This window comes from Puma concolor, chromosome B4 (genome assembly GCF_028749965.1).
Source record: "Puma concolor isolate L17-30 chromosome B4, mPumCon1.1.hap2, whole genome shotgun sequence".
In the NCBI taxonomy this organism is placed as follows: Eukaryota; Metazoa; Chordata; class Mammalia; order Carnivora; family Felidae; genus Puma; species Puma concolor.
In genome coordinates this window covers 101,296,846-101,320,340 of record NC_141673.1, presented here as the reverse complement: position 1 = coordinate 101,320,340, position 23,495 = coordinate 101,296,846, and the positions used below count along the sequence as shown (strand labels likewise).

At 46.1% G+C, this 23,495-nt stretch overlaps 2 protein-coding genes across 2 annotated transcripts in view; one reads left to right on the top strand and one right to left on the bottom strand.

The window, feature by feature from the left end:
* The first annotated feature begins 9 nt into the window (after window positions 1-9).
* On the top strand, window positions 10-5,590 carry EMG1 (EMG1 N1-specific pseudouridine methyltransferase). The gene is made up of 6 exons (XM_025930553.2): window positions 10-209; window positions 3,634-3,735; window positions 3,842-3,983; window positions 4,350-4,408; window positions 4,496-4,645; window positions 5,307-5,590. The coding sequence occupies exons 1-6, from the start codon at window positions 42-44 to the stop codon at window positions 5,418-5,420; spliced, it is 735 nt and encodes a 244-aa protein (XP_025786338.1). The 5' UTR covers window positions 10-41; the 3' UTR covers window positions 5,421-5,590.
* Window positions 5,591-5,842: 252 nt separating this feature from the next.
* The window catches only part of LPCAT3 (lysophosphatidylcholine acyltransferase 3), a 40,142-nt gene continuing 22,489 nt past the window's right edge, over window positions 5,843-23,495 (bottom strand). The window contains exons 2-13 of the mRNA XM_025930593.2: window positions 12,353-12,460; window positions 11,715-11,821; window positions 10,834-10,927; window positions 10,631-10,668; window positions 10,018-10,196; window positions 9,056-9,164; window positions 8,223-8,309; window positions 7,957-8,123; window positions 6,991-7,138; window positions 6,757-6,915; window positions 6,537-6,665; window positions 5,843-6,250 (exon numbers count right to left, since the gene is read on the bottom strand). Coding sequence (XP_025786378.1) covers window positions 6,549-6,665; window positions 6,757-6,915; window positions 6,991-7,138; window positions 7,957-8,123; window positions 8,223-8,309; window positions 9,056-9,164; window positions 10,018-10,196; window positions 10,631-10,668; window positions 10,834-10,927; window positions 11,715-11,821; window positions 12,353-12,460 — 1,313 coding nt within the window. The 3' untranslated portion in view covers window positions 5,843-6,250; window positions 6,537-6,548. The remainder of the gene's footprint in view (window positions 6,251-6,536; window positions 6,666-6,756; window positions 6,916-6,990; window positions 7,139-7,956; window positions 8,124-8,222; window positions 8,310-9,055; window positions 9,165-10,017; window positions 10,197-10,630; window positions 10,669-10,833; window positions 10,928-11,714; window positions 11,822-12,352; window positions 12,461-23,495) is intronic.

The window sequence follows — 23,495 nt, the reverse complement described above, 5'->3', positions numbered from 1 at the left end:
AAGTTTAAGGACGTTATCGCAATTTCCGGTCCGGTTGCAAGATGGCTGCGCCCAGTGGCGGATTCCAACCTCGTGAGCGGCGCGTTGGAGAGCAGGAAGAGGGCTGGGATGCGGTGGCTCCCAAGCGGCCCCGACTCGGGGCGGGAAACAAGATCGGAGGGCGAAGGCTCATTGTGGTGCTGGAAGGGGCCAGTCTGGAGACAGTCAAGGTAGTTTGGGACAAGGAAGTGGAGAATTAGCAGATCGATAGGATGGGACCCCGGGGCGGGGGGGAGGTGAGGGTGAGAGGCTCAAAGTGGATGGAGAAGCAGAGAGAGTGAAACATGCTTTTGGAGGAAGAATAGCCTAGTTGACTCTTTTGGTTAAACACCTGGGTTGGCGTTACTCGTTTTCTTCTGCTCTTCGTGAATCTCATTGCAGCTGTCACATCCTGACTTCAATTGATTTACCGGGATTCTGTGGTAAAAAGTTATCTAAAGGGAGGGAGGGTAGGGAAGGATAGACATGTCCATTGCGTCATCCCTAGGTGTCTTTTGTCACCTTCCTTTATAGTACTATCCACTTTGAAAGGCTGGATCAATTATCATTTAATACTTTTACATCCTTATTTTTACCTGTCATTCAGCCCTTTTCCCGAATATTCCAGCAATTGTATATCTTAAAACTGCAGTGTTCTCACTCTGACTTTCTTGTTTCTCTTACCTTTAGAGCTAAACTTGTCGAATGAGGAGGCCCAGAAGAAATAGCACTGGTCTCTAAGTCAGACCTGGGTTTTAAACTTGTTTTTCATACTTATTTTAAGTGTGTGATCTTGAGAAAACAACTTTGGCCTTAGTTTGTAAAGTGGAGGTTAATACTTTGAAAGTGCTTTAAAAGTAATATTTTGATAGTAATGTGATTCTTTTCCATTTTTACTTCCTCAATCTTTGTGTTACTTTATTAAGCTTGCAGTCTAGAAAGTCTTTTTTTTCCCCCCCATTTTTCTTAGGTAATTGATATTTCCAACTTAATTACAGGATCTTATATTTATGTCTCAGTTAATTGCTTGCCGTCTTTCCAGCCTATTAATTCTGAATCTCCCTTAACCACTTGTTTCTTCATATGTCCCATGGGGATGATAGTACGGACCTTATTGGGTTGAGGGGATGAAGGGAGGTAATATCAGCAAAGGGTTTAGAATGATGCCTGTCACTTGGAATAAATTATTGCCATTGTTATTGATTCCAGGTTCCTCATCAAGAAGTTGAAAAGGTCATGGCCAAATTAAAGTTCTTAGAGCATGCTAGTGGAATGTAGGTCAGATTGTCATTAATGGTACTCCAGGGATGATTGAATTCATAGCTGGTTGAAATTTTATGTACTATTATCTTTTGCCTTCCTGGTGCTGGTCCTTCTTGTTCTGCTAGCCTCGTGGAGCCTGCTCTCTCCTATTTATTCCTTAGAGTCCAGACTTGTTGGCCTTTGTTAAGGTCTTTGAAAGCACTAAGTTCTCTGATATTTTAAGGCCGTTGCACATAATGTTCTCTAACGGAAGCTTCCTTTACTTAGCTCTTTATTAATTCCTGTTTGACAGTTCATGCAACAATTACTGAATATGATGCTGTTCATTTTTCAATTATTAGTTAAAATGTTATTTCTTCATAGGAGTGACTCCCTTCTTGGTATAAATCAGCCCTCCTGTTAATAATCCTTTAACAAACCATTTATTTTTCTTTCATAATGTTGATCACAATTTGGTTGTGGTTTCATGTGGTGGTTTACTGTTTGTCTCTTCCACTAGAAGGCTTCCATGAGGGCAGGGAATAAAAGGTTCTAAAAATTCTTATAGCTCTGATACCTGTTACAGAAAATGAATACACATAGTACTCATTCTCTGATTATTCTAATTAGTTGTTTTCAAGCTTATTAACCACAACCCGCAATAAAAAAGTCACATTGTGAGCCAGTACACACACACACACACAAACACATGCAACTATCTGATACCAAAAGCTTCATCAAGTACTACTTACCATGACTACATGTAAAGTACTCTTTTCTATTTTATTAAAATAATAAAACTCCTGGTTATAGCTTACTAATGGGTAGAAACTGGATTGTTCTATTCAAGAGGTTCTTTTTTTCAATAACTAAGAGTGTCCCACAGAGTTGGTTCTTTCCCTATGCTTACTCTCTGACATTTTTGTTGTTTCAGTTAATCAGTTTCAAAATCTACATGCCTCTTCCCCCAAGCTTTGTGGAGTTATGTTTCCTTTTTTTTTTTTTAAAGTGTTTATTCCTGACAGAGAGAGTGTGAACAGGGGAGTGGCAGAGAGAGGGAGACACAGAATCTGAAGCAGGCTCCAGGCCCTGAGCTGTCAGCACAGAGCCGGAAGTGGGGCTCGAACTCACAAACTGTGAGATCATGACCTGAGCTGAAGTCGGACAGCTTAACCGACTGAGCCACCCAGGCGCTCCTGGAGTTATGTTTCTTAAGTTATTGCCAGACATACGAATGTTCTATTGATACATAAAAACACAGCCTCTCAAATCCTGTATTTGTATATTTAGTGGTGTGGTTTTGGACTTTTTACTGACCACTTTATTGCTCCTTAGGACCCCAAATTGCAATCTGCAATTCTTTCTTTTAGCTGCTATAGATTTTAGCCAGATCTTTAGTATCACACATGTAGTTAGTGTCTCTTCTAGTATACACTGAGTTACCAGAATAATATTCCTCATTCACTCAGTGCCCTGTTATTCCACAATTATTTCTGGCTTTGTGCTTGATACTTGAGGAACCTTGCAGTTTACAAAGCAGTCATATTTAATCACTGTTCTTCAGTGTTTCAGTTCTACTTTTTCCGCATGCGTTTTCCTTCTTGACACTTCTGCTTTTCCTTTATTCCAGCTGTACCTTTGCTCAGACCAGTCTTAACACTGGCACCAACCCTCTTCCGTTTTACTTTTGAAAGTATTCCTTGCTGAAGTCGCCTCCCGCATCATTAGAATTTTCACACTTTTCTCTCCATCCTCGCCAACACTTATTTCTTGTCTTTTTTGGATACTAGCCATTCTGGCTGGTGAGGTGATACCTTGTTGTGCTTTTGATTTGCATTTCCCTGATAAGTGAGGTTGAGCATCTTTTCATTTGTCTGTTGGTCATCTGGGTGTCTTCCTTAGAAAAATGTCTGTTCAGGTCCTCTGCCCATTTTTTAATCAGATTGTTTTTTTTGGTATTGCAGAAGTTCTCTGTATTGGTTAATTTGGATATTAACCCCTTATCAGATACATCATTTGCAAATACCTTCTTTCCCATTCAGTAGGTTGCCTTTTTGTTTTGTGGATGGGTTTCCTTTGCTGTGCGGGAGTTTAGATCACGTGAAATCACAGGCTGTGTCCTTTTGTCATCCAAGATCATTTACAGGGGTAGGGGAGAAAGGGTCAGTGGCCACACAGTAAACCCCTGAAAGGTTTGCTGGGCCCCATCACCCATTTCTGATTCAGAAGATCTGGAGTAGACTGAGAATTTGACTAACAGGTTTCTAGATGATGATTATGATGCTGCTGCTGCTTTGGGGACCACACTTTGAGAACCACTAGTCTAGGTAAAAGAAGCTTATGTTGCTGTCTGTCATGTTCCCTGTTCTTTAGGTAGGGAAGACCTATGAGTTACTCAACTGTGACAAGCACAAGTCTGTGCTGTTGAAGAATGGACGGGACCCTGGGGAAGTGAGACCAGACATAGCTCACCAGGTAACTCCAGGGACAGAGCTCACGACCCCAAGCCTTTGTACAGGTCGGGCAGCTGCGTGCTGCTTCTCTTCGCTTGAAACTATGCCTTGGTTTCTGCGTCCCCCAGAGTTTACTGATGCTGATGGACAGTCCCCTGAACCGAGCTGGCTTGCTGCAGGTTTATATCCACACACAGAAGAACGTGCTGATTGAAGTGAACCCCCAGACTCGAATTCCCAGAACCTTTGACCGCTTTTGTGGCCTCATGGGTGAGATCTCTAGGAGTTAAGGTTCAGAACGAACTTGGCAGTAGTGAAGAAGGGAGGAAGAGGAAAGAGATAAATGAAATGTGAGCTTTGTAAATAGGAGGAGTGGGGTGTATGTTTGATACCAGAACAAGGACTCATCTTCCCAGGGGCTGGGGTAAAACCTGCATGGGTTCCTGGCCGAGTGAACTCATTGCCATCCAACTAGTCATATGCTTGACAACTGCTCGTTCGTACCATTTTAGGACCATAGTGTGGATGTAAAGGACACACGGAGCCCACTTTACCTGTGGGTTTTTCTGGTTAGATTTCTGGGCAGAAGAAATGGGGTCACCACCTAGCTCTGAACTCTTTTCTCCCCACCCTCAGTTCAGCTTTTACACAAACTCAGTGTTCGAGCAGCTGATGGCCCCCAGAAGCTCTTGAAGGTGAGATACTGGCACCTACTGGTTGGAGGAGGGGTTCTGAGATTGTTTCTGGGGCTGATTTTTCTTTTTTTCCCTTGTTCTCTTTAGGTAATTAAGAATCCAGTGTCAGATCACTTCCCAGTTGGGTGTATGAAGATTGGCACATCTTTTTCCATTCCAGTTGTCAGTGATGTACGAGACTTGGTGCCTAGCAGTGACCCTATTGTTTTTGTGGTGGGGGCCTTTGCCCATGGCCAGGTAAGGCCTGGGCTCAACTCTTGGGTTCTTCATAGAGCTGAGGCTTAGTATAGAATTCTGAGAACAGCTGGCATTTTGATGACCTTGGGAGACAGAGGGTGAGAACAAAGCCGGAAGACAAACAGGGCCTCCACGACCTGCACGCCCCCGCCCCCCCAGCTGTATCTTTTGAGGACTGCTGGTATATTTGTGACAGTGAGAGTCAAGGCCTTCTTCATCCTTTGTACAACTTGAACAGCACTGGAGGGGCGCCTCAGTGGCTCAGTCAGTTAAGCGTCTGACTTCAGCTCAGGTCATGATCTTATGATTCATGGGTTCAAGCTCTATGTTGGGCTCCACGCTATCAGTGCAGAGCCTGCTTGGGATTCTCTCTCTCCCCCTCCCACCCTTCCCCCACACGCACTATCACTCGCTCTCTCTCTCAAAAACAAGTAAATCTTTAAAAAAATAGCACCATAAAGATCTGCTGGCTCAGTCGGTAGAGCCTGCCACTCTTGATCTCAGGGTTGTGAGTTCGAGCCCCATGCCAGGTGTAGACATTACTTAAAAATAAAATCTAGAAAGAAACCCAGCACTGTGAAATACTAGCTCAGCCCTGTTTTCCCTTCCCCAAAGACGGGCTGAACTTGTTATAGAGTGACAGAACTGTCTCTCTCCTTAGGTCAATGTGGAGTATACGGAGAAGATGGTGTCTATCAGCAACTACCCCCTGTCTGCAGCCCTCACCTGTGCAAAACTGACCACAGCCTTTGAAGAAGTATGGGGGGTCATCTGACAATAGCACCTTGTTCTGAAACAGAGACTGTTGTCATTATATCCCTTGGCCCTGCTTTCCGCCCGCTGCTCGGAGAGGACCTTCCTGCACCGGCACTGTGGGGGGTTTGGGGAAGCCGAGGCTGTACATTTGCTATTTGTTTAGCCTATAAATACTGTTTATCCTATAAATATCTGGTAGTTCTTTGGGGATTCCTAAAATTAGCAGTATCTTAATGGTGGAAAAAAATCTGAATGGTTGTTCTCCTCAGACTTCAGGAAAAGATGTGAGGTCACAGCGTTTGCAAGTTTGGTCCCAGGCTTTACGGTTAGGCCTTGACTCCCACCTTCTGGGCGGTAAAGGAGAGAGCCCTGCTGAATTTTCAGCTCTGTGGCAAGCACGGAGAACGGTCTGTAAGGAAGCAGCCAGGAATGCCAGCAGTAAAAAACTGAACAAAGAGAAGTGATTTTATCTGGTACAGTTCCAAGGTAGAAAAAGTGGAGCAGGTGGGGCCTTGTACCCCACCCCGCCCCCCCATGGGGGGGGTGGTGGTAGCGGCACATATACAATCATAGTAAATTGGCAGGAGAAAAACACAACAGATTCCTGGCTAGAGGGGGAGAGATAAGGCAACGTGCATGGGGGAGCCCAGAGGGGAGACACGGGCCCTCTACTCCTCCCACGAGAGTTTCCCCTTTGGCCCCAGATGAAGACTTGGCTGGCAGCAGAGGCACGGCTAGGAGTATCATGTCTTCCCACTCCCTGGTTTCCATGTTCTCTGTGCTCTGAGGCGAAGGAGGGCTGTGGAAAGGGAGACAAGTGGTTTCTGCACCAGCCCGGCGCTAGGCCACCTGCAAGAGAAGAGATTTGATTGGCAGGCTGGTCGGAGTTATTCCTTCCAGTCTCTGGTCTACAGAGACCAGACTCTGGGGGCCCAAGTTTGCCGTGATCGTATAGTACTCTGTGTCGTGGGGGCCCAAGTTAGAGTGGTCAGTGCCCCACACTTGTTTTCCCGGGAGCCAGGCTACCTTCAGAGTCACTCCAGGTTTCAGTACTGTCTCCCTGCCATCCGCCCCCAATCTGTTGCTCTCGTCTGTAACTTGCTGGTTCAGCTTAGCTACAGGGATGGTCACTTACCAGGGAAATCGATTATTTCGCTTTCTTTAACTTTTCTTTCCTTGGCACCATTACTTTGTGAACATAAGGCAATATGAAGAGTAGGCTCAAGAAGAAGACGTGGCCAAGAAAATAGACGGATTTATACACCTGTGGGGAGATACCGGCCACTGAGCGAGAGACAGAGCAAGGACCGTCCTCACGGCCTGCGGTTTCAGCGATTTCCGCCCCCTCCGCTTACCTTAAACCACTTGTCCCACGTGAAGAGGCAGAAGGCAGTCATTGAGTAACCCATGAAGAGCCAGTGGATGGTCTGCTGCACCAAGTAGTAGAAGGGTTGTAGGATGGTAATGGAAGCCAGGTTGCTCAGGGTTGGGCTCTCCTGAATTAGCCTGGCAGCCTGGGGAGCGAGGGGAGAGGTCGTGAGTGTCTCGCTCGTCATCGTCCCTGTTCACCCGGCACCCCTCAGGCCTACCTTTCTCTCCACGATGACAATGAGGAATTCCATCTGGAAGCAGACCAGGTATCCCGAGTGGAGGCCGTGCCAGAGGGCCAAGAAGAGCAGCGACAGTCCCTGGGACAGTTCTTTATTTCCAAGGAACTTGAGCCGTTTGAAGACGTAACTAGAGAAAAGGGTGGGTGGGGATGGGCCTCAGAGCAGTGCCTGCTGCCACGCTGGTGGCTCCTGCTCCGGGTGGTCTGGGGTGAGGGAGGCGGTGCCATCAGACTAGCTTTAGAAATGAAAGGCAGGGGCACCTGAGTGGCTCAGTCGGTTAAGTGACCGACTCTTGGTTTCGGCTCAGGTCGTGATCTCACGGTTTTGTGGGTTCAAGCCCCGCATTGGGCTCTGCACGGCCAGTGCAGAGCCTGCTTGGGATTCTCTCTCTGCCCCCCTGCCTCGGTCTCTGCCCCTCCCCCACTCTCACTGTCTGTCTCAAAATAAATGAATAAACTTTAAAAAAAATTAAAAAAAGAAATGAAAGGCAGCGGAATCGATGACTCTGTTCAGAGACAGCAAACAGACCTCACGCTTAGCTGGGTGAGCTTGGGCGAGCCACTTTGTACAAGATAACTGAGTGCTGAGCGCCCGGTGCCTAAGCTGCAGTGCTGAACAGGGCAGACCGGTTCTCGTGCCGCTCAACACTTGTGCGTTGGTGGGGACAAATAAAGACGTTTGTAAATGGCAAAGGGGAACATGAAACCAGGGCGGAACTGGGATTAAAATTCAAGGCACCTCTCGGTCTTGCTTGTGCCTTGCGAATGTGACAGGAGTGGTTTTCGGGGGGCCGGGAGTGGAGACGGAAGTCAGTATGTGGTGGGTGGGTGCGAGAACGACGAGGTTCTACCCAGAGTGGGAAAAGATGGACCGCATATCCGTGCGCTCAAATCTGGGAAAGTGGTGGAAGAAGCTAGGGTCCGGACCCCCGTTCCAGCCGCTTACCGGGCCACCCAGGCATTGGTGTTGATGTTGAAAGAGGCGATGGTGCCGGTGAATCGGGGGGTCGTTTCAAAGAGCCACACCTTCATGTTGGCACAGGCGTCCCACTTCGCCTTTCTGTGTTCGTCAAAGTCATTGAAGCCCAGCCCTGTCAAAATGCACACTCCTTCCTGAGGGAGGGAGCATTCCGTTAGCATTCCTGCTCCTCTCCTCCCCACCGCGCCCCACAGCTTGTTGGAATATGACCCGGGTTCATCTTTCCTACTTACAGTGACCAGCCAACAGGTGACGTACTTGTACAGCACGAACTTGCCCCAGAGCAGCATGTACATGCAGCGGAACCAGAAATCGTGGTTCTTGAGGAAGGAACACACAGGCATTAGGGATACTCCCCGGGCAAGGCCAAATGCCCTTCATGTTCTTCCCTTCCAAACTTGAGGCTGACTACTTCATGTCCACCTGACGGTCCGCTTCGCTGCCCTTCTAGTAGGCTAAGAGGAATACGCAGGGAGCCCAGTGAACATCCATTCACCTTTTTCTTTGAAGAGTCCCAGAAACAGCATTGTCCCTAAACTCCTCTAACGCACTGAGCATTCGGGACACGGAGCACCGAGGGACTTTTATATATCCATGGTCAATGTTAGTTTAAGGAGATAAACCTACCCAGAGTGCGTAGGGAGCTGCTGCAAGCCTTTCAGCTGGGCAGGAGCAAAAGCCAGCACTTCCCCCTCCCTTGGTTTTTGAATTCCCTAGAAGCCCCCAATCTATCAAGAGAAGAAAACAGGCTGGAGAGGACCAAAAGCTGCTCTGCTCCAAGGAGTCACTTGGCTGTAATAAATCAGGCTAAGAGCTGCTCCCGAGGGAGGTAAGGGGTGCTAACAGTGCACCTGGCACAGCCCTGTGCCCGCGGAGGTCGTTCAGTGCTGGCTGATGAACATGTCGCGGCCCGGCTGGCATTGACACCAACTCTCACAGATCTAGAGCGAAACCAACATGCATTTGTAGATGGTGTTACCCGCTTCTTGGCTATCTACAGGGATCCTTGCCTGTCCATTTCTACCTCTGATGCAGTCACACTGCTGCTCCATTAGTAAGCACTCACTTCATAGTCTTCAGTGAGGAGATAGTCTTCTGTGATGTGGGGGCTAAGCAGAGTGTAGCCCACTAGGTAGACAAGGCCCAGACTCAGGCGCTTGAGAGCAGGTATGGTGCTGGAAAGGAACAAGCAAGGTCACAACAGACAGAGGCTATTCCCTTCGCCCTCTGACCTTAAATTACGGAGAGAGGGGTTTCAGAGTGTGGCTATCCGCCCAGAGGAGGACGAGTGGCTCTCCGTCCAGAGCCTTTATTCAGTCTCAGGGAAAGACAGCTCTCTGTGGTTGGCTTTGGGCAATGGTGAACGCGAGACCCTGTGAGTCACAGGGGCGGGCAGGGTGGGCAGGGGAGCGGTGTGGACGAGTCTGTGGTGCTTCCCCCTCAGGGCTCCTACACATCTCATGGCCTCACCAACCGCCTCCATCCACACTGGGACTGAAAATCCAGTGCGGAGGACTGGAGGATGACCAATCCTCAGTCTGCTCCTTCCTACCCTGGTTGAATCGAGGCCCAAACACAGGCTAGACACGTTCTCAGGAAAAGGATTTTTCTGGTAACTTTTCAATTTTCTACTGTGATATATATATACACACATATATATATACACACACACATACACACACACATTTTTATATATTTAACAATCTTTTAAACCGAGAAAACGGGTTTTAAAGGCAGGGACGTGACTGTTCAGGCAAAATCCTGTGGCATAAAAGTGAATTTTTACGTTTGTACTACAAGGTCAGAATGGCTGGCTGGAAGTAGCCTACGCTGAAATGGGCCCGCCACCCGCACTGAGCAGGTACGGAGCGCCCGTTACGACAGTCTGGGGCCTGTGCGGCACAGGCCTGTGAGCCGGGGCCGTGCTGGAGAACGCAGCCAGGGCTGGCCTGCAGGAAGGCACCTAGAAGTGGCTTTGTATTGGGTGAGATCACCTATACAGAGGTCTTGACCAAGAGGGGCAATTACCTGTTTGGTATCTTCCCTGGTATGTCAGTCAGCTGTCCCTGCACCAGCTTCATGTAGTGGTTCATTGAGAACTGGGGCCCTACCAAGAAGGCCCCATAGAAGTAGGAGAAACCAGCAACTTCCAGCAGGGAAGGGACACCCCGTATGGCATATTTCTGTTGCTCAGAGGACAAGGAATTCTATGCCGAGAAGAGAATGAATGGTTCAGGATAGCCTTGAATCTCCCCCCAAGAGCCAGTCTGCGTGTTCCCCACCCTGGGACCCCACTGAACTGGGGTTCTTCAAACAGCCGTCTCTTTGAGGGCGTGACATGGAGAAGAGTAATTGCCTCACGTGGAAATGAGTATGTGCAGGGGTAACTTAGCAACAAGTGGCTGCTGCTTTTCCAAACGCCATGCTGGCACTGATCTCTGGACTTTGTGCGAGAGCTGGATCCGGGCAAATTAGATTTGCTGATCCGTGCTCAGTGTTATCTGAAACAGAACTCACACAGGCCGGGGATGAGGCAGAGGCTCTGCCCCTGGCATCTGGGTCCAGTCTTTTGATTACAACAGCCTTTCTCCTTCCCTCTGGTTCAATTCCTTAAACTCTCTGCAGAGGAATGGGAACTTACCTGATCCTTCCCTCCGTCAAAGTAGTCAACAGCCAGACCTGAGCAGAGAGAGAAGGTGTGGGTAGAGCAGGGGGAGAGGCCACTGAGGAGGTGGCCTGTGGACTGAGTGTAGCCAGGAGCGGACCGGGGAAAACAGAGTAAGTTTACGGTCAGACGGGGAAGAGCCTAGGGGTAAAAGGGGAAGGCAATGAGCCAGCACTCACCAATCAGCTTCAAGGTCAGGACACAATGTGGCATTGTCCACTTGATATCATAGTTGCCAGTGGCTGTGTAATAATATCCGGCAAGAAGGTAGGCCTAGGGAGGGGGAAGAATTTATTGCATCACCAGCTAGGATTTCTTTATTTTCTCCCTGCTCTAAAATCCACTGTATTCTTTCATTTTCCCCTTCTCTTGGTCTCCTCCTTAAAGGCTTTTGTTTTTAAGTTTGATCTTTTAAATAAAAAAAAAAAATTGTTTATTCATTTTTGAGAAAGAGAGAACGTGAGCGGGGAAGGGGCAGAGAGAGGTGGGAGGGACAGAGGATCCAAATCAGGCCCTGCTGACAGCAGACAGCCTGATGTGGGGCTCAAACTCTGAACCGTTGAGATCACGACCTGAGCTGAAGTCAGACGCTTAACCAACTGAGCCACCCAGGGGCCCTAAAGGCTTTAAGTTACTATACATGGAAGAAACTGAACCCATGGAGGGGAATGCTCAAGGCTTCTCAGCAGAATGAGGGCTCAACTGAGAATTTGGAGCTTAGAGTCCGTAGCTCAGTCTCAGCTGGTTTTCTGCCTGGCCTTTACACGACACCCCTCCTGGACAGCTAGCTGGGTAGTCCTGGTCAAAACCAAAGAACAAGAATGGCGCAGTCCTGTGCAAGGGCTCAGCTGTTCAGGTCATCGTCACTGCAACCTGCAGATGGGGCGCCTGGCGCCTGCGAAGAGTGACCTACCTGAAGCCATGCTGCGGAGAGATGTCGGGAGAAAGGACTAGAAATCGGGTCTCCTAGGTCACTTTTTCTGCGCCACAGTCCCCGACCTCCCCCCTCCCCCCAAGGGCTGTTGGCTGTGGTCTGAGCTGCCGAGGGAGAGGCGTTTACCATCTGGAAGCAAAATGTAGTGAGGACGGTAGTGATGGTGCGGCCCATCAGTCGAAGGATGAGGAACTGAAGTCCAACACACAGCAGGGAGTGGTAGAGCTGATTTCCTGGAGGCGGAGAGGACAGCAACTTTTAGCCTGTGGTGGTTTTGTTTTTTGGGTTTTGTTTTTGTTTTTTCGCATTCTCACCTGGGCTGAGACTTCTAAACACAAAGAGAATATTTAAAGAAAAAAACCTTTGGTATTAGGATTTCTTTCTTTTCAAAGAGACTCAGATCTTGGTGGGAGGGAAGGAAATGAACTGTATACATATAAGGGATTGTCAGGGCGTTGCTGCATTTCTGAGTGTTTGAGCTAAAGGGATGCTCCTGAAGAAGGCTGCTTGCATCTTGCATCCAGTTACAGCCCCAGCAGAGGAAATGATGGGGGGCTGGCAAAGGTAACCAAGCACTCTCAAAATGTTAGAGAAAGGGATGCATGGAAAAGGAAAATTAAGCTCTGGTCCTGTGCATACAAACCCTCTTTGCAAGCAGAGCGTTATTAACTTCCCTAGCCATCACACTCTCTCCAGAAACTCTGTTTAAGCCTGTTCCTTCCCAGGTTCCCTCCAATCGCCGTGCTACTGCCAAGTTCACTCACCAAAGTTAAAATAAGCAATTGAGAGGCCTGTAAAGGCGTGGAAGAGATGGATGAGGTAGCTGTCCTTGAAGTAAAGGTAACGCCGATAAAATACAGCCATGGGGTAACCTAGAGGGGAGAAAAATCAGTCAGAGGGTCACGCATGCCTGATGCCCTCCGGGTTTTGGAAGTTTCTCTGGCATGAAATGCAGCCCAGAGTGGAAAATACGTCCCTTATGTGGATGACAGCAGAGAACAGTATCCAAGAATCAAAATTTGCTTTGTAAATACAAACTTAAAACTGAAGATATGGGGGCACCTGGGTGGCCCCGTCGGTTAAGTGTCCAATTTCTGTTCAGGTCATGATCTCGCAGTTCGTGGCTTCGAGCTCTGTGCTGACAGCTCAGAGCCTGAAGCTTGCTTCAGATTCTGAGTCTCCCTCTCTCTCTGCCCCTCCCCTGCTCGTGCCTTCTCTCTCTCTCTCTCTCTCAAAAATAAATAAAACACACACAAAAAATTTTAAATTAAAGGTATGAATTTTATACTGAGGCAATACAAAACTGGGTCCTAAGACTAGGTTTCCTTTATAGCCTATTAAATATTGCTAGGAATTTTCTCTTGCGTTTTTCTAAATGACACAAGGAATTAAGGGTGCCTAACGATGCCCTGAGATGCTAGTTTACACCTTTATGCTCGATTATGATTTCATCACCTGTCCTGTTAGCAGAGTAATGTCAGCTTATTAACATTATTAAGAGGACAAATATAAATTAAAACCAGGCTACAAAATGGGATTACTGACTGCACATACACTTGTAGACTCCTCACATACTGAGGTCTGGGCATCAACTGTGTTATAAATCCATGTAAATATCCTGGGGAAATGTCATCTAAAGCTGTGATTCCGAGTATAGTCCCAGGGCCACGATGACGGAACTACAAGGGGTCTCTGCTGGGTCATAAACTGATTAGGCATGGCGAAAGGCAGCTTACGGAATTAAAAAGGGTCAATAACATTTGGTATTTCTGAACTACAATCAGTATGTTCCATGGCTTTACTACACATTCAGTGTTCTGTCAAGGAGCGTTCTACTTTTTTTTTTTTTTTTTAATGTTTATTTGTTTTTGAGAGAGAGAGACAGAATGTGAGCAAGGGAGGAGCAGAGAGAGAGGGAGACACACAATCTAAAGCAGGCTCCAGGCTCTGAGCTGTCAGCACAGAGCCCGATGTGGGGCTCGAACCCACAAACCGTGAGATCATGACCTGAGCTGAAGTCGGACGCTTCACCGACTGAGCCACCCAGGCGCCCCGGTCAGGAAGCGTTCTATCAAGAAGTCTGGCTAACGTGCCCAGAAATACTCCTCCTGCAGCAGAGCACGTGCAGAGAACTGGAATCCCCATGTCTTTCTGGAAGGACACTTCACATATCCTATCATTGCATAACTAGTGTTCCTGAGCTGCTCATGATTTATAGTTGCTGCACCTCTTGCTGTCAAATTATAGGTTGCAGTTAGTTTTTCGTGGGCAGTATGCTGGTATGCGTGGTTAAACTCTGAGATGCTTAGGAACGTGTTGGACACAAAGAAAGTGCTCGATTATTTATTAAGTGAATAGAAAAATGGATAATCATGTTTTATATTGGCCTATGTCTTTCTAGTCCTTTTCCCCGTTTTTTTCTTTTAATTTACCAACACAGTTCGGGTATTTGTGTATCCTGGTTTTTTCACGGAACAGTGTGTCAACTATTTGATCTTCTTGGTGCTAGGACTTGCTGATGTTCTTTGATTGCTGTTTTCATCATGGGCTAGGCTCTTTAACAAATTTACAGCTGCTTGCAAGTAGTTAATTCTGCAGATGGTCTATGGATCATGGGCTCATTCATTTGACAGATGTTTGTTAAATGCCTACTCTATGCCAGGTATTCTGATTATAGAGCATATAATGAGGAAGGAGGTGGCATGTAATGGTTTATTCTCTTTCTTTCTTTTTTAAAGTTTATTTATTCTGAGAGAGAGCAAGCAGGGGGAGGGGCAGAGAGAGAGGGAGAGAGAATCCCAAGCAGGCTCCTCACTGTCAGTGCAGAGCCCGATGCGGGGCTCAATCTCACGAACCCGTGAGATCATGACCTGAGCTGACTGAGCCACCCAGGCACTCCTGTAATGGTTTATTTTCCTGCTAGCAGAAGATGAAGTGATATAGGATTACTAGGCTCAAGGGGAGAGGGAGACATCTATAAACCCTTTCATAGTCACATGAATGAGCAAAGAAACAGGATTGAGTCTCATTACATATCACATGGGCAGGGACAGAACACCAGGTTACAGCAAGTTTTGCTAAGAAGCAGAGCCAGGTACTAGAAAGTATATAGAATAGGGTCCAACTGCCTTAAATTTTTTGCTTTTCACTTTTTAAAAATATTTATTTTTGAGAAAGAGAGAGAGAGAGAGAGAGAGGCAGAGAGGGAGAGAGGGAGAGAGAGAGAGAGAGAGAGAGAGAGAGAGACAGAATCTGAAGCAGGGTCCAGGCTCTGAGCTGGACACAGAGAGCCCGATGCGGGGCTTGAACCCAGGAACCATGAGATCATGACTTGAGCAGATGTTGGACGCCCAACCTACTGAGCCACCCAGGCGCCCCTCATTTTTTTTTTTTTAAGTTTATTTAGAGAGGGAAAGTGCGTGTGAATGAGAGGGGGAGGAGCAGAGAGAGGGAGAGAGAGAATCCCAAGCAGGCTCCATGCTCAGCGTGAAGCGCGGGCTCGATCCCACAAACTGTGAGATCATGACGTGAGGAGAAATCAAGAGTCGGAGGCTTAACTGAGCCACCCAGGCGCTCCTGCTTTTCATTTTTAATGTTTTAGAAACAGGAGTACAAATGAATAGAAGCGATAAATAGGGTAGATCTTAATTATCTAGAGTACTGGTAAATGAGTTCATCTATAGATAGCGAAGAGCTTATCTCTTTAGCACTAAGACCTTTAACCAACTGGAAGCACTAAAACCATTTAGAATGCTTGAAATTAAAAAAACAAAACAAAACACGACACACACTACTCTGCTTCCTTAACCTGAATATACTTAACATTTTCTTGGTGATCTGGGCCACAATTATTCTGCAGTACAGTCATGATGGCTTTGTGACCTGTCGAGGAGTGTGAAACCGTTTGCCCGGACCCTGTAGGCCCTCCACTGTTCGGCATTCTGAGTTCTTGTATCTGTTTCTTATGGCCTTCATGGCCCCTCCCTTGCTATTCAGGGATCAGGAGTCACTTCTTGAGCTTCGAAGAGTTCCCTTCCCAATTTCTACTTTACTGCAGGCCTTAGAAACTGTAACTTTGTGTAAAGTTGTTAAAGGTATAAAAAAAAGATGTAAGAGCCAGAGTCTTGGGTGCTTTCCTTACAGGAGACTTAGTGCACAGGCCTGGTGACATCTGTTCTGGCCGCTCCAGGCCCCTTCCTCCTGTTTTCAGGTATATTTGGGGGGCGGGGTGGGGGTTGTTGAGTTCCCTACACGCAAGAAGATGGAGCAACTGGCAGAAAAATTAAAGAAGGCAGCAGGCCAGGTTACCACAGACACGGAGGTCCTAACAGAGAAGAGCAAAGCCCGGAATGAAGCCTCAGAGAGAAGAAGGAGCTGTGTGTCAGCCGAGTTGCTGGGACAACCCAGAGCTGATTTTGAGCGTAAACATCAAACCTGGCTCTTGGCTGCCACTCAGCTCAGCGGGCTTCGGGGCCTGGCTGCCCAGTCACCCCTTGAGGGATGTGCTGTTTGGCGCAGGATGTTGTCCCTCAAGCTGTTTCTGAGTCTTAAGGCTTTTTGATGGGAGTCGACGCTTACTGTAATGGCTGCAGTCACCGGAAGAATCTTTAAAAAACAACGAGAGCACCTCCTCGCTCACCGCCCACCCACGAGTCTGATTCGGCAGGTCTGAGTGACCGTGATGCGCCGCAAGGGTTAACAAGCACCACCTCACGAAAATCTGAAAGCAAGCCGGCAGCACTTACTAGGTCCTGAGAATAACATTCTAAGCCTGATGGCCGGGGGTTCTGGTCTTTCCCATAATAGCACCAAACATGCAGAGAGGTTTGTTTTATAAACAAATTTGCAGCTTCACGCAAGTAGTTAATTTCCTAGATATCCTGTGGATCGCTGGCTGCCTCCTTCCTTTGACAAATGTTTATATAAATGCCTACTAAAGCCAGGTATTCTGTTTATGAAGCATAGGAGAACTTGTTTGGCTATACTGTAACTGTTTCTTCTTTTTGATTACGTTTTAAAGGTGGGGAGGGCTTCAGAAACTCATTAGCAGATGAAGGATGATGATCTAACACATATTAAACCTTGAGGATCCCCTACTGGAATGGGAATGTTCCAACAGCAAAAACTAGGGCATTCAAAATGCTCTGAACCTCAAAGTACACTGAAGTGGGTCCTCTTCAGAGGTTCAGCAGTCATGGAGCGTTTCCAGCTGTACTATCCAGTCACTGGATCAGTCAGGTCCAAGCGCCACTTGAGTCAGAAACTAGGATCCATCACAACCTAGACTGTCATGGAACTCCTTATTCTCTGTACGGTAGTTGTGAAATTACTTGTTAATCCTACAGGTTTGGAGGCTTCATTTGAAGAAGTAGAAATGAGCTGTTTAGGGGCACCTGGGAGGTTCAATCAGTTAAGCATCCGACTTCAGCTCAGGTCATAATCTCACGGTTCATGGGTTCGAGCCCCGCATCGGGCTCTGTGCTGACAGCTCAGAGCCTGGAGCCTGTTTCGGATTCTGTGTCTCCCTCTCTCTCTGCCCCTCCCCAACTTGCACTCTGTCTCTCTCTCTTTCTCAAAAATAAATAAACATAAAAAAAAAAAAAAGAAAGAAATGAGCTGTTTGTATTCAAGTCCAGAAATTAATTAATCAAATTTCTTTGACTTTCAACCTGTATAGCTCTTTCTGGACTCTGGAGGAATATGGTATGACCCCATTTGATCAGTCAGTCGTTCATATTACCCCGGTGAAAGGAATATAGAGCATTTTTGGCAAGTGTGAGAGAGAAGACAGAGTTAGACAGAACTGCTATGTGTTGGCTTAGTCAGATACTTATACCAGTTTTGTCAAAGAAGAAAACTACCTCAAGCACCATACAAAGAGTTGGTATAATGTCCATAGCATACTGTAGTGGTGTTCAAACTTTCTGCTCTCTTTAGACTCTTAAAAATTACGGAGGACCTCAAAAACATTTGTTAATATGGGTACCATCTATCAATATCTACTGTATTAGCAAATAAGAGGTGCCCAGGTGGCTCAGTGGGTTGAGTGTTCGACTCTTGATTTAGGCTCAGGTCACGATCTTGTGGTTTTTGAGTTTGAGCCCCACATGGGGCTCTGTGCTGACAGCGCGGAACCTGCTTGGGATTCTCTCTAAATAAGTAAGTAAATGAATAAATAAATAAAAGAAAATTTTAAAGTATTTAACTACTAATTCATTAAAAAATAGTAAACCAGGGGCGCCTGGGTGGCTCAGTCGGTTAAGCGTCCGACTTCAGCTCAGGTCACGATCTCGTGGTCCGTGAGTTCGAGCCCTGTGTCGGGCTCTGGGCTGATGGCTCAGAGCCTGGAGCCTGCTTCCGATTCTGTGTCTCCCTCTCTCTCTGCCCCTTGCCCGTTCATGCTCTGTCTCTCTCTGTCTCAAAAATAAATAAACGTTTAAAAAAAAATTTAAAAATAAATAAAAAATAAAAAATAGTAAACCAATTACATAATATATAACACACTTTTAATGAAAAAAACTATATTTTTCCAAAACAAACAAAACAATTTAATGAGGACAGTGGCATTGTTTTACATTTTTACAAATTTCTAGCCTTTGTCTGGCTAGATGGAAGGTAGCAGGATTCTCAAATCTGTTTCTGCATTTAGTCTGTTAATATGTTGTTTTGGTTAAAGCATATGAAGAAAATCTGGCTTCACGCAGATATACAGTTGGAAAGAGAATCTTAATAGCCTTTTCAGATCATTCTGAGTATTATTCTTTGATACTATACCAAAACTGGACAAGTAACTAATTTCCTAAGGGTAAGTGGCAGTGTGGGATCTGCAACCATATCAGTGAACTTTTCATTGAGGGCTTAAACTCACAAACCTGAGATCAAGACCTAAGCTGAGGTTGAGAGTCGGATGCTTAACTGACTGAGCCACCCGGGTGTCCCCCAGCTAAAATCATATATATATATTTTTTTTAAATTTTTAACGTTTATTTATTTTTGAGACAGAGAGAGACAGAGCATGAACGGGGGAGGGGCAGAGAGAAAGGGAGACACAGAATTGGAAGCAGCTCCAGGCTCCAAGCCATCAGCCCAGAGCCTGATGCGGGGCTCGAACTCACGGACCGCGAGATCGTGACCTGAGTCGAAGTCGGACGCTCAACCGACTGAGCCACCCAGGTGTCCCTAAAATCATATTTCTTAATATCACCACTGATTTCCAGCAGAAAAGCCTTTGTGTATTGGGAAGTTGTCAAGCTCATGGTAATGGATGCAAGTTTTCCCACATTCTAATATTCACTTGAAAGCTTGAATTTTAGTACTGACTACAAATAGTGTCAGTTGTTTTCCCTGAAGTGACAGGCTCGCTGTGCACATTTTCGAGAAACTATGTGCCAAATGCCCACGTCTCAGCAACCACAGTCTGTCAGTCATTCTTTCAAGTAAAAATGGTGTTCAATGAAAAAAGGAGCTGCCACTTCAACACGCAGCTCAAGCACCGCACAAGACCTTGGCCTCCACATGCCATTGCACTTCAGGATGAAGAAATGCTTTGTTTGTATTTCCCAGTTCCTCAAATATAACATTAAGAGGACGTGTACTCGAGGCTTGAGATGTAATAAAATTAATACTGATGCTTCATCGAGGATATTCTTTTTTTTTTTATTTTGTTTTTAACATTTATTTATTATTGAGAGACAGAGAGACACAGCATGAGCAGGGAAGGGGTAGAGAGAGGGGGAGACACAGAATCCGAAGCAGACTCCAGGCTTTGAGCTGTCAGCACAGAGCCCGACGTGGGGCTCGAACCCACAAACTGCGAGATTGTGACCTGAGCCCAAGTCGGATGCTTAACCGACTGAGCCACCCAGGCACCCCTCATCAAGGACATTCTTAAGTGAACCTGGCCTTTTTCTTTTTTTTGGACTGAGAGTGTGCTGCAGTGAAGAATACAGTGACTGAGGGTACAGCTGTGCCCTTGCCCTGACTGGCACTAAGGCACCCGCAGTCTACCCACCGTTTGTACCATCAGAGCAAATGTCAACGCAGTAAAAATGGCCAATAACATCTTAGTATTATAGTGAAGACAATTTTAAGGTTCTCAGTGACCCCTCGGGGCTCATGGACTACACTTGGGGAATTGATGAACTGCTGATATGTGGAATGATGTTTTGGCTTAATCTTCCTTCTTATAATACCCACATCTGTACCTTTTCTCCCTCCCTGCTTTACTCACCTGCCCTCCTGTATTTTTTTTTTTTCTATTGAGGTATGATTCACATACCAAAAAATTTTGCTGTTTCAAAGTGTGGAATTCAATGGTTTTTAGGATATTCACAAGGTTGTGCAAACATCCCACTATCTACTTCCAGAATTTTTCCATCTCCCCAAAGGAAACCACATATCTGTTACCAGTCATTCTCCATTCACTCCTGTTCCCAGACCCTGGCAACCACCAGAGGTTACTTTCTGTCCACAAGGCTTTCATATAAATGGAGTCATATAATATGACTTTTATGTCTGGCTTTTTTCACTTCACATAATATTTTCCGGGTTCATTTATGTTATAGCACATATCAGTACTTCATTTTTAAAAACATTTTTTTAGGGGCACCTGGGTGGCTCAGTCAGTTGAGCGTCCGACTTCAGCTCAGGTCATGATCTTGTGGTTTGTGGGTTCGAGCCCCGTGTCGGACTCTGTGCTGACAGCTCAGAGCCTGAGCCTGCTTTGGATTCTGTGTCTCCCTTTCTCTCTGCCCCCCTGCCCCCCCCCCCCCAAACTCTGTCTCTCTCTCCTTCAAAAAAATAAACATTAAAAAAAATTTTTTTTAACATTTTTTTATTGGAGTATAGTTGACATACTATGTGATTACCAGTTTCAGGTGTACAATATAGCGTGTTAATACAATGTAGCATGTTAAGCTACGCGCACGGTGCATTATTCTTTCTTTATGGCTGAATTATATCCCGTTTATGGATACACCATTTTGTTTATTCATTCATCAGCTGGTGGACATTCAGGTTGTGTCCACTTCTGGGTACTATGAATGAGGCTGCTATGGAACATTTGCGTGCAAGTTTATGTGTGAACACATATTTTTCCGTTCTCTTAGGTATATACCTAAAAGCGGGTCTCTTGGTCCTCTTACCGTCTAACCCTGCACTTCTCAGTTGGTGGTGCAGACCAGTTTTTAAAATCTCCCATTTTTTGTGGACCAATACTTCTGTTAAAAAAAATTTTTTTTTAATGTTTATTTTTGAGAGAGACAAGACAGCGTGAGCAGAGGAGGGGCAGAGGCAGAGGGAGACACAGAATCCAAAGCAGGCTCCAGACTCCGAGCTTTCAGTACAGAGCCCAATGCAGACCCTGAACCCACGAACTGCGAGATCATGAACTGAGCTGAAGTCAGATGCTTAACCAACTGAGCCACTCAGGCGCCCCCCTGTTGTGGACCAATACTTTTGTAAAATACAGAGTCATGGGCTTGGATGATGTGAGGCTGTCAAACTGCTACAAAAGTTCCTAAATGTTAAAAAAAAAAAAAGTTCCTAAACGTTGACTCTCACTTTCTTGGCTTGCTTTGACAGGTGGCCGGTTACAAGCTGAATAGATCGCACCGACCTATCTTTCTTTTTCTCGTTCACTGAAGGCTTTTTCCTGGCTCCTAAATATGGCTGATCTCCAGGATTCAGTGTTGACTCCCTTACCATGCTCGCTACGCTGCCTCTCTGGAAATGGCATCTACTCTCACCATTAATAGGATCTTCACGCCAAAGACAAACACATCTTTAATCCTAACGTCTCAAGTTTCAGTTCCACATTTCCTACTTCCTGGCCGGACATCTGAAATTCTGTATTAACTAAAACACGACTTACCCTCTACCGAGCCCTCTCTTGGCTTCTGTTTTTATTTATGGTGCCATCATTCTCCAGGTCACCCAACCACGTTCAAAAGCTTGAGTCTGGCTTTGCCCCCTCCCTGTCCTTAGTTCCCTCCTTTCCACAGGATCTCAGCACTGTTACCACCTTCTCTTCTGTGCTCCACTGGCAGGTCAGACCCTTAAGCACTCATCCTTAAGCTCCTGCACCCTGAAACTCATGCTCCCAGCAGCCCTATACCAGAGTACTCTTCCTTCAGTTCCTGTTCAGAAAACACCAATGACTCCCAAATGACTCCCGATGACTACTCAACAGAGTGCCAGTCCCTAAGCCTAAGATTCAAGGTCTGTCTTCTAAACTACATTTCTAATTAAAACTTCCATTTCTCTGCTTCAGCTAAAACTGATCTGCCAGATTTTGCCCAAACATATCTTAGGTCTTTTGACTCTAGACCTTGGGTCATGCCAGTCCCTTTGCATGGAACGCTTTCTCCAACCACCCCTCTACCACTCATTCTAGAAAACCCAGTTCTTTCCTTTTGTAAGGCTACCTCAGACCACAGTGAACTCATGGCCCTGTATATTATGGACTTGTGCCTTAAACCCATGGTACTTAGAAATAAGACTCTCATTTGGTAAGTCATTATATGCTATAATGTGCCATTCTTTACATTTTTGTTGTGTATTAAGGTCTTTTGCTTGATTGGTCAACAGTAATGGATGTTTAACAGCTGTTTGACCTTGAGCATCAGTTTCCTCATCTGTAAAATGGGGGAATAGCACCTGCCTCAGTGAGTTGTTGTAAGGACAACACATACAAAGTACTAAGCACAGTGCCTAATATATTGTAAGTGGGCACAAAATTATACAAATACACATTCACATAAAGTTAGAGGGAGGTAAACAGGGCAGCCTTTGTTTTCCAAACATCTCCTTTCACCTTCCTGCTAACGGTCTTTTTTCCCTTTGTAGCCTCAGACCCTTAATCCTCTTCTTAGCTCATATTTCTCTTGTTAAAAAAAAAAAAAAAAGTTAGAGGGAGGAAAAGCAGGCGTTATCTGAGAAAATTCTGGGGCAAATGGATATCAGAGCTTCTGAATCTAATCTTCATTCCATGTGACAACCAAATGACTAAGGGGTTTCCTTCCCATCTGCATTTCAAAAGAAGACTCATAGCATATTTATTTTATAAGGGTACTGACTTCGGCTTGCCAACAGCACCTTTCCCAAAATACAATGTACTACTGAATTAAGGCGCTGTATGGTTGGAAGAACACGAACTTTGGAGTTAAGACAGACCTCAGTTGTTACTTACTAGCTGTTGACTCAGGCTTGTTGATGGTTAACCTTTTTGTCCTCAGTTTCTGTTAACCCGTCTCATCAGTAAAATGAGTATCTAGCTTAGGGTTTGTATATTAAGCCTGATACACATCAGATGCTCAGTAAATGGAATTGGGCCACCTCTGCTTGAACAGTGAAGTGCCCAGTGATCTCATCTCGTCACCTGGCTGTGAATACCACCCATTTGCTGAGTTCTCCCCAGTTTTCATCTCCAGAACAGACTGCTTCCTTGGACCCCACACTGCTATGGACTACTCAACACTTTGAGTAGGGGCACGCCTAACAGACACCTCAAATTTAACAGGTTCCGCAATGGCACTGCCGACCTACCCTCCTCCCTAAACCTGCTCCTCCCCTAGCCTGCCCCACTTCAGCAAACAGCAACTCACCCCTCCCTCCCTTAGGACTGGGACCCTGCAACCCTGCCATCATTCTTGACTTCCCCAGCCACGTTCCACCCTCAACCCAGCCAGTCAACAAATCCTGTCTGTTCTACCTTGAAAATAAGCCCAGAATCTGACCACCTCTTCCCCTGGTCCAAGCCAACACCGTCTCTGGCCTGTATTATTATATAGTTGCCACCTAACTTCCTGGCTTCTGCTCTTGCCTTTGTTCAGTCTAGCCTAACACAGCACCCATGGATATTCTTTTTTTTTTTTTTTTTTTTCAGTTTATTTTGACAGAGAGAGAGAG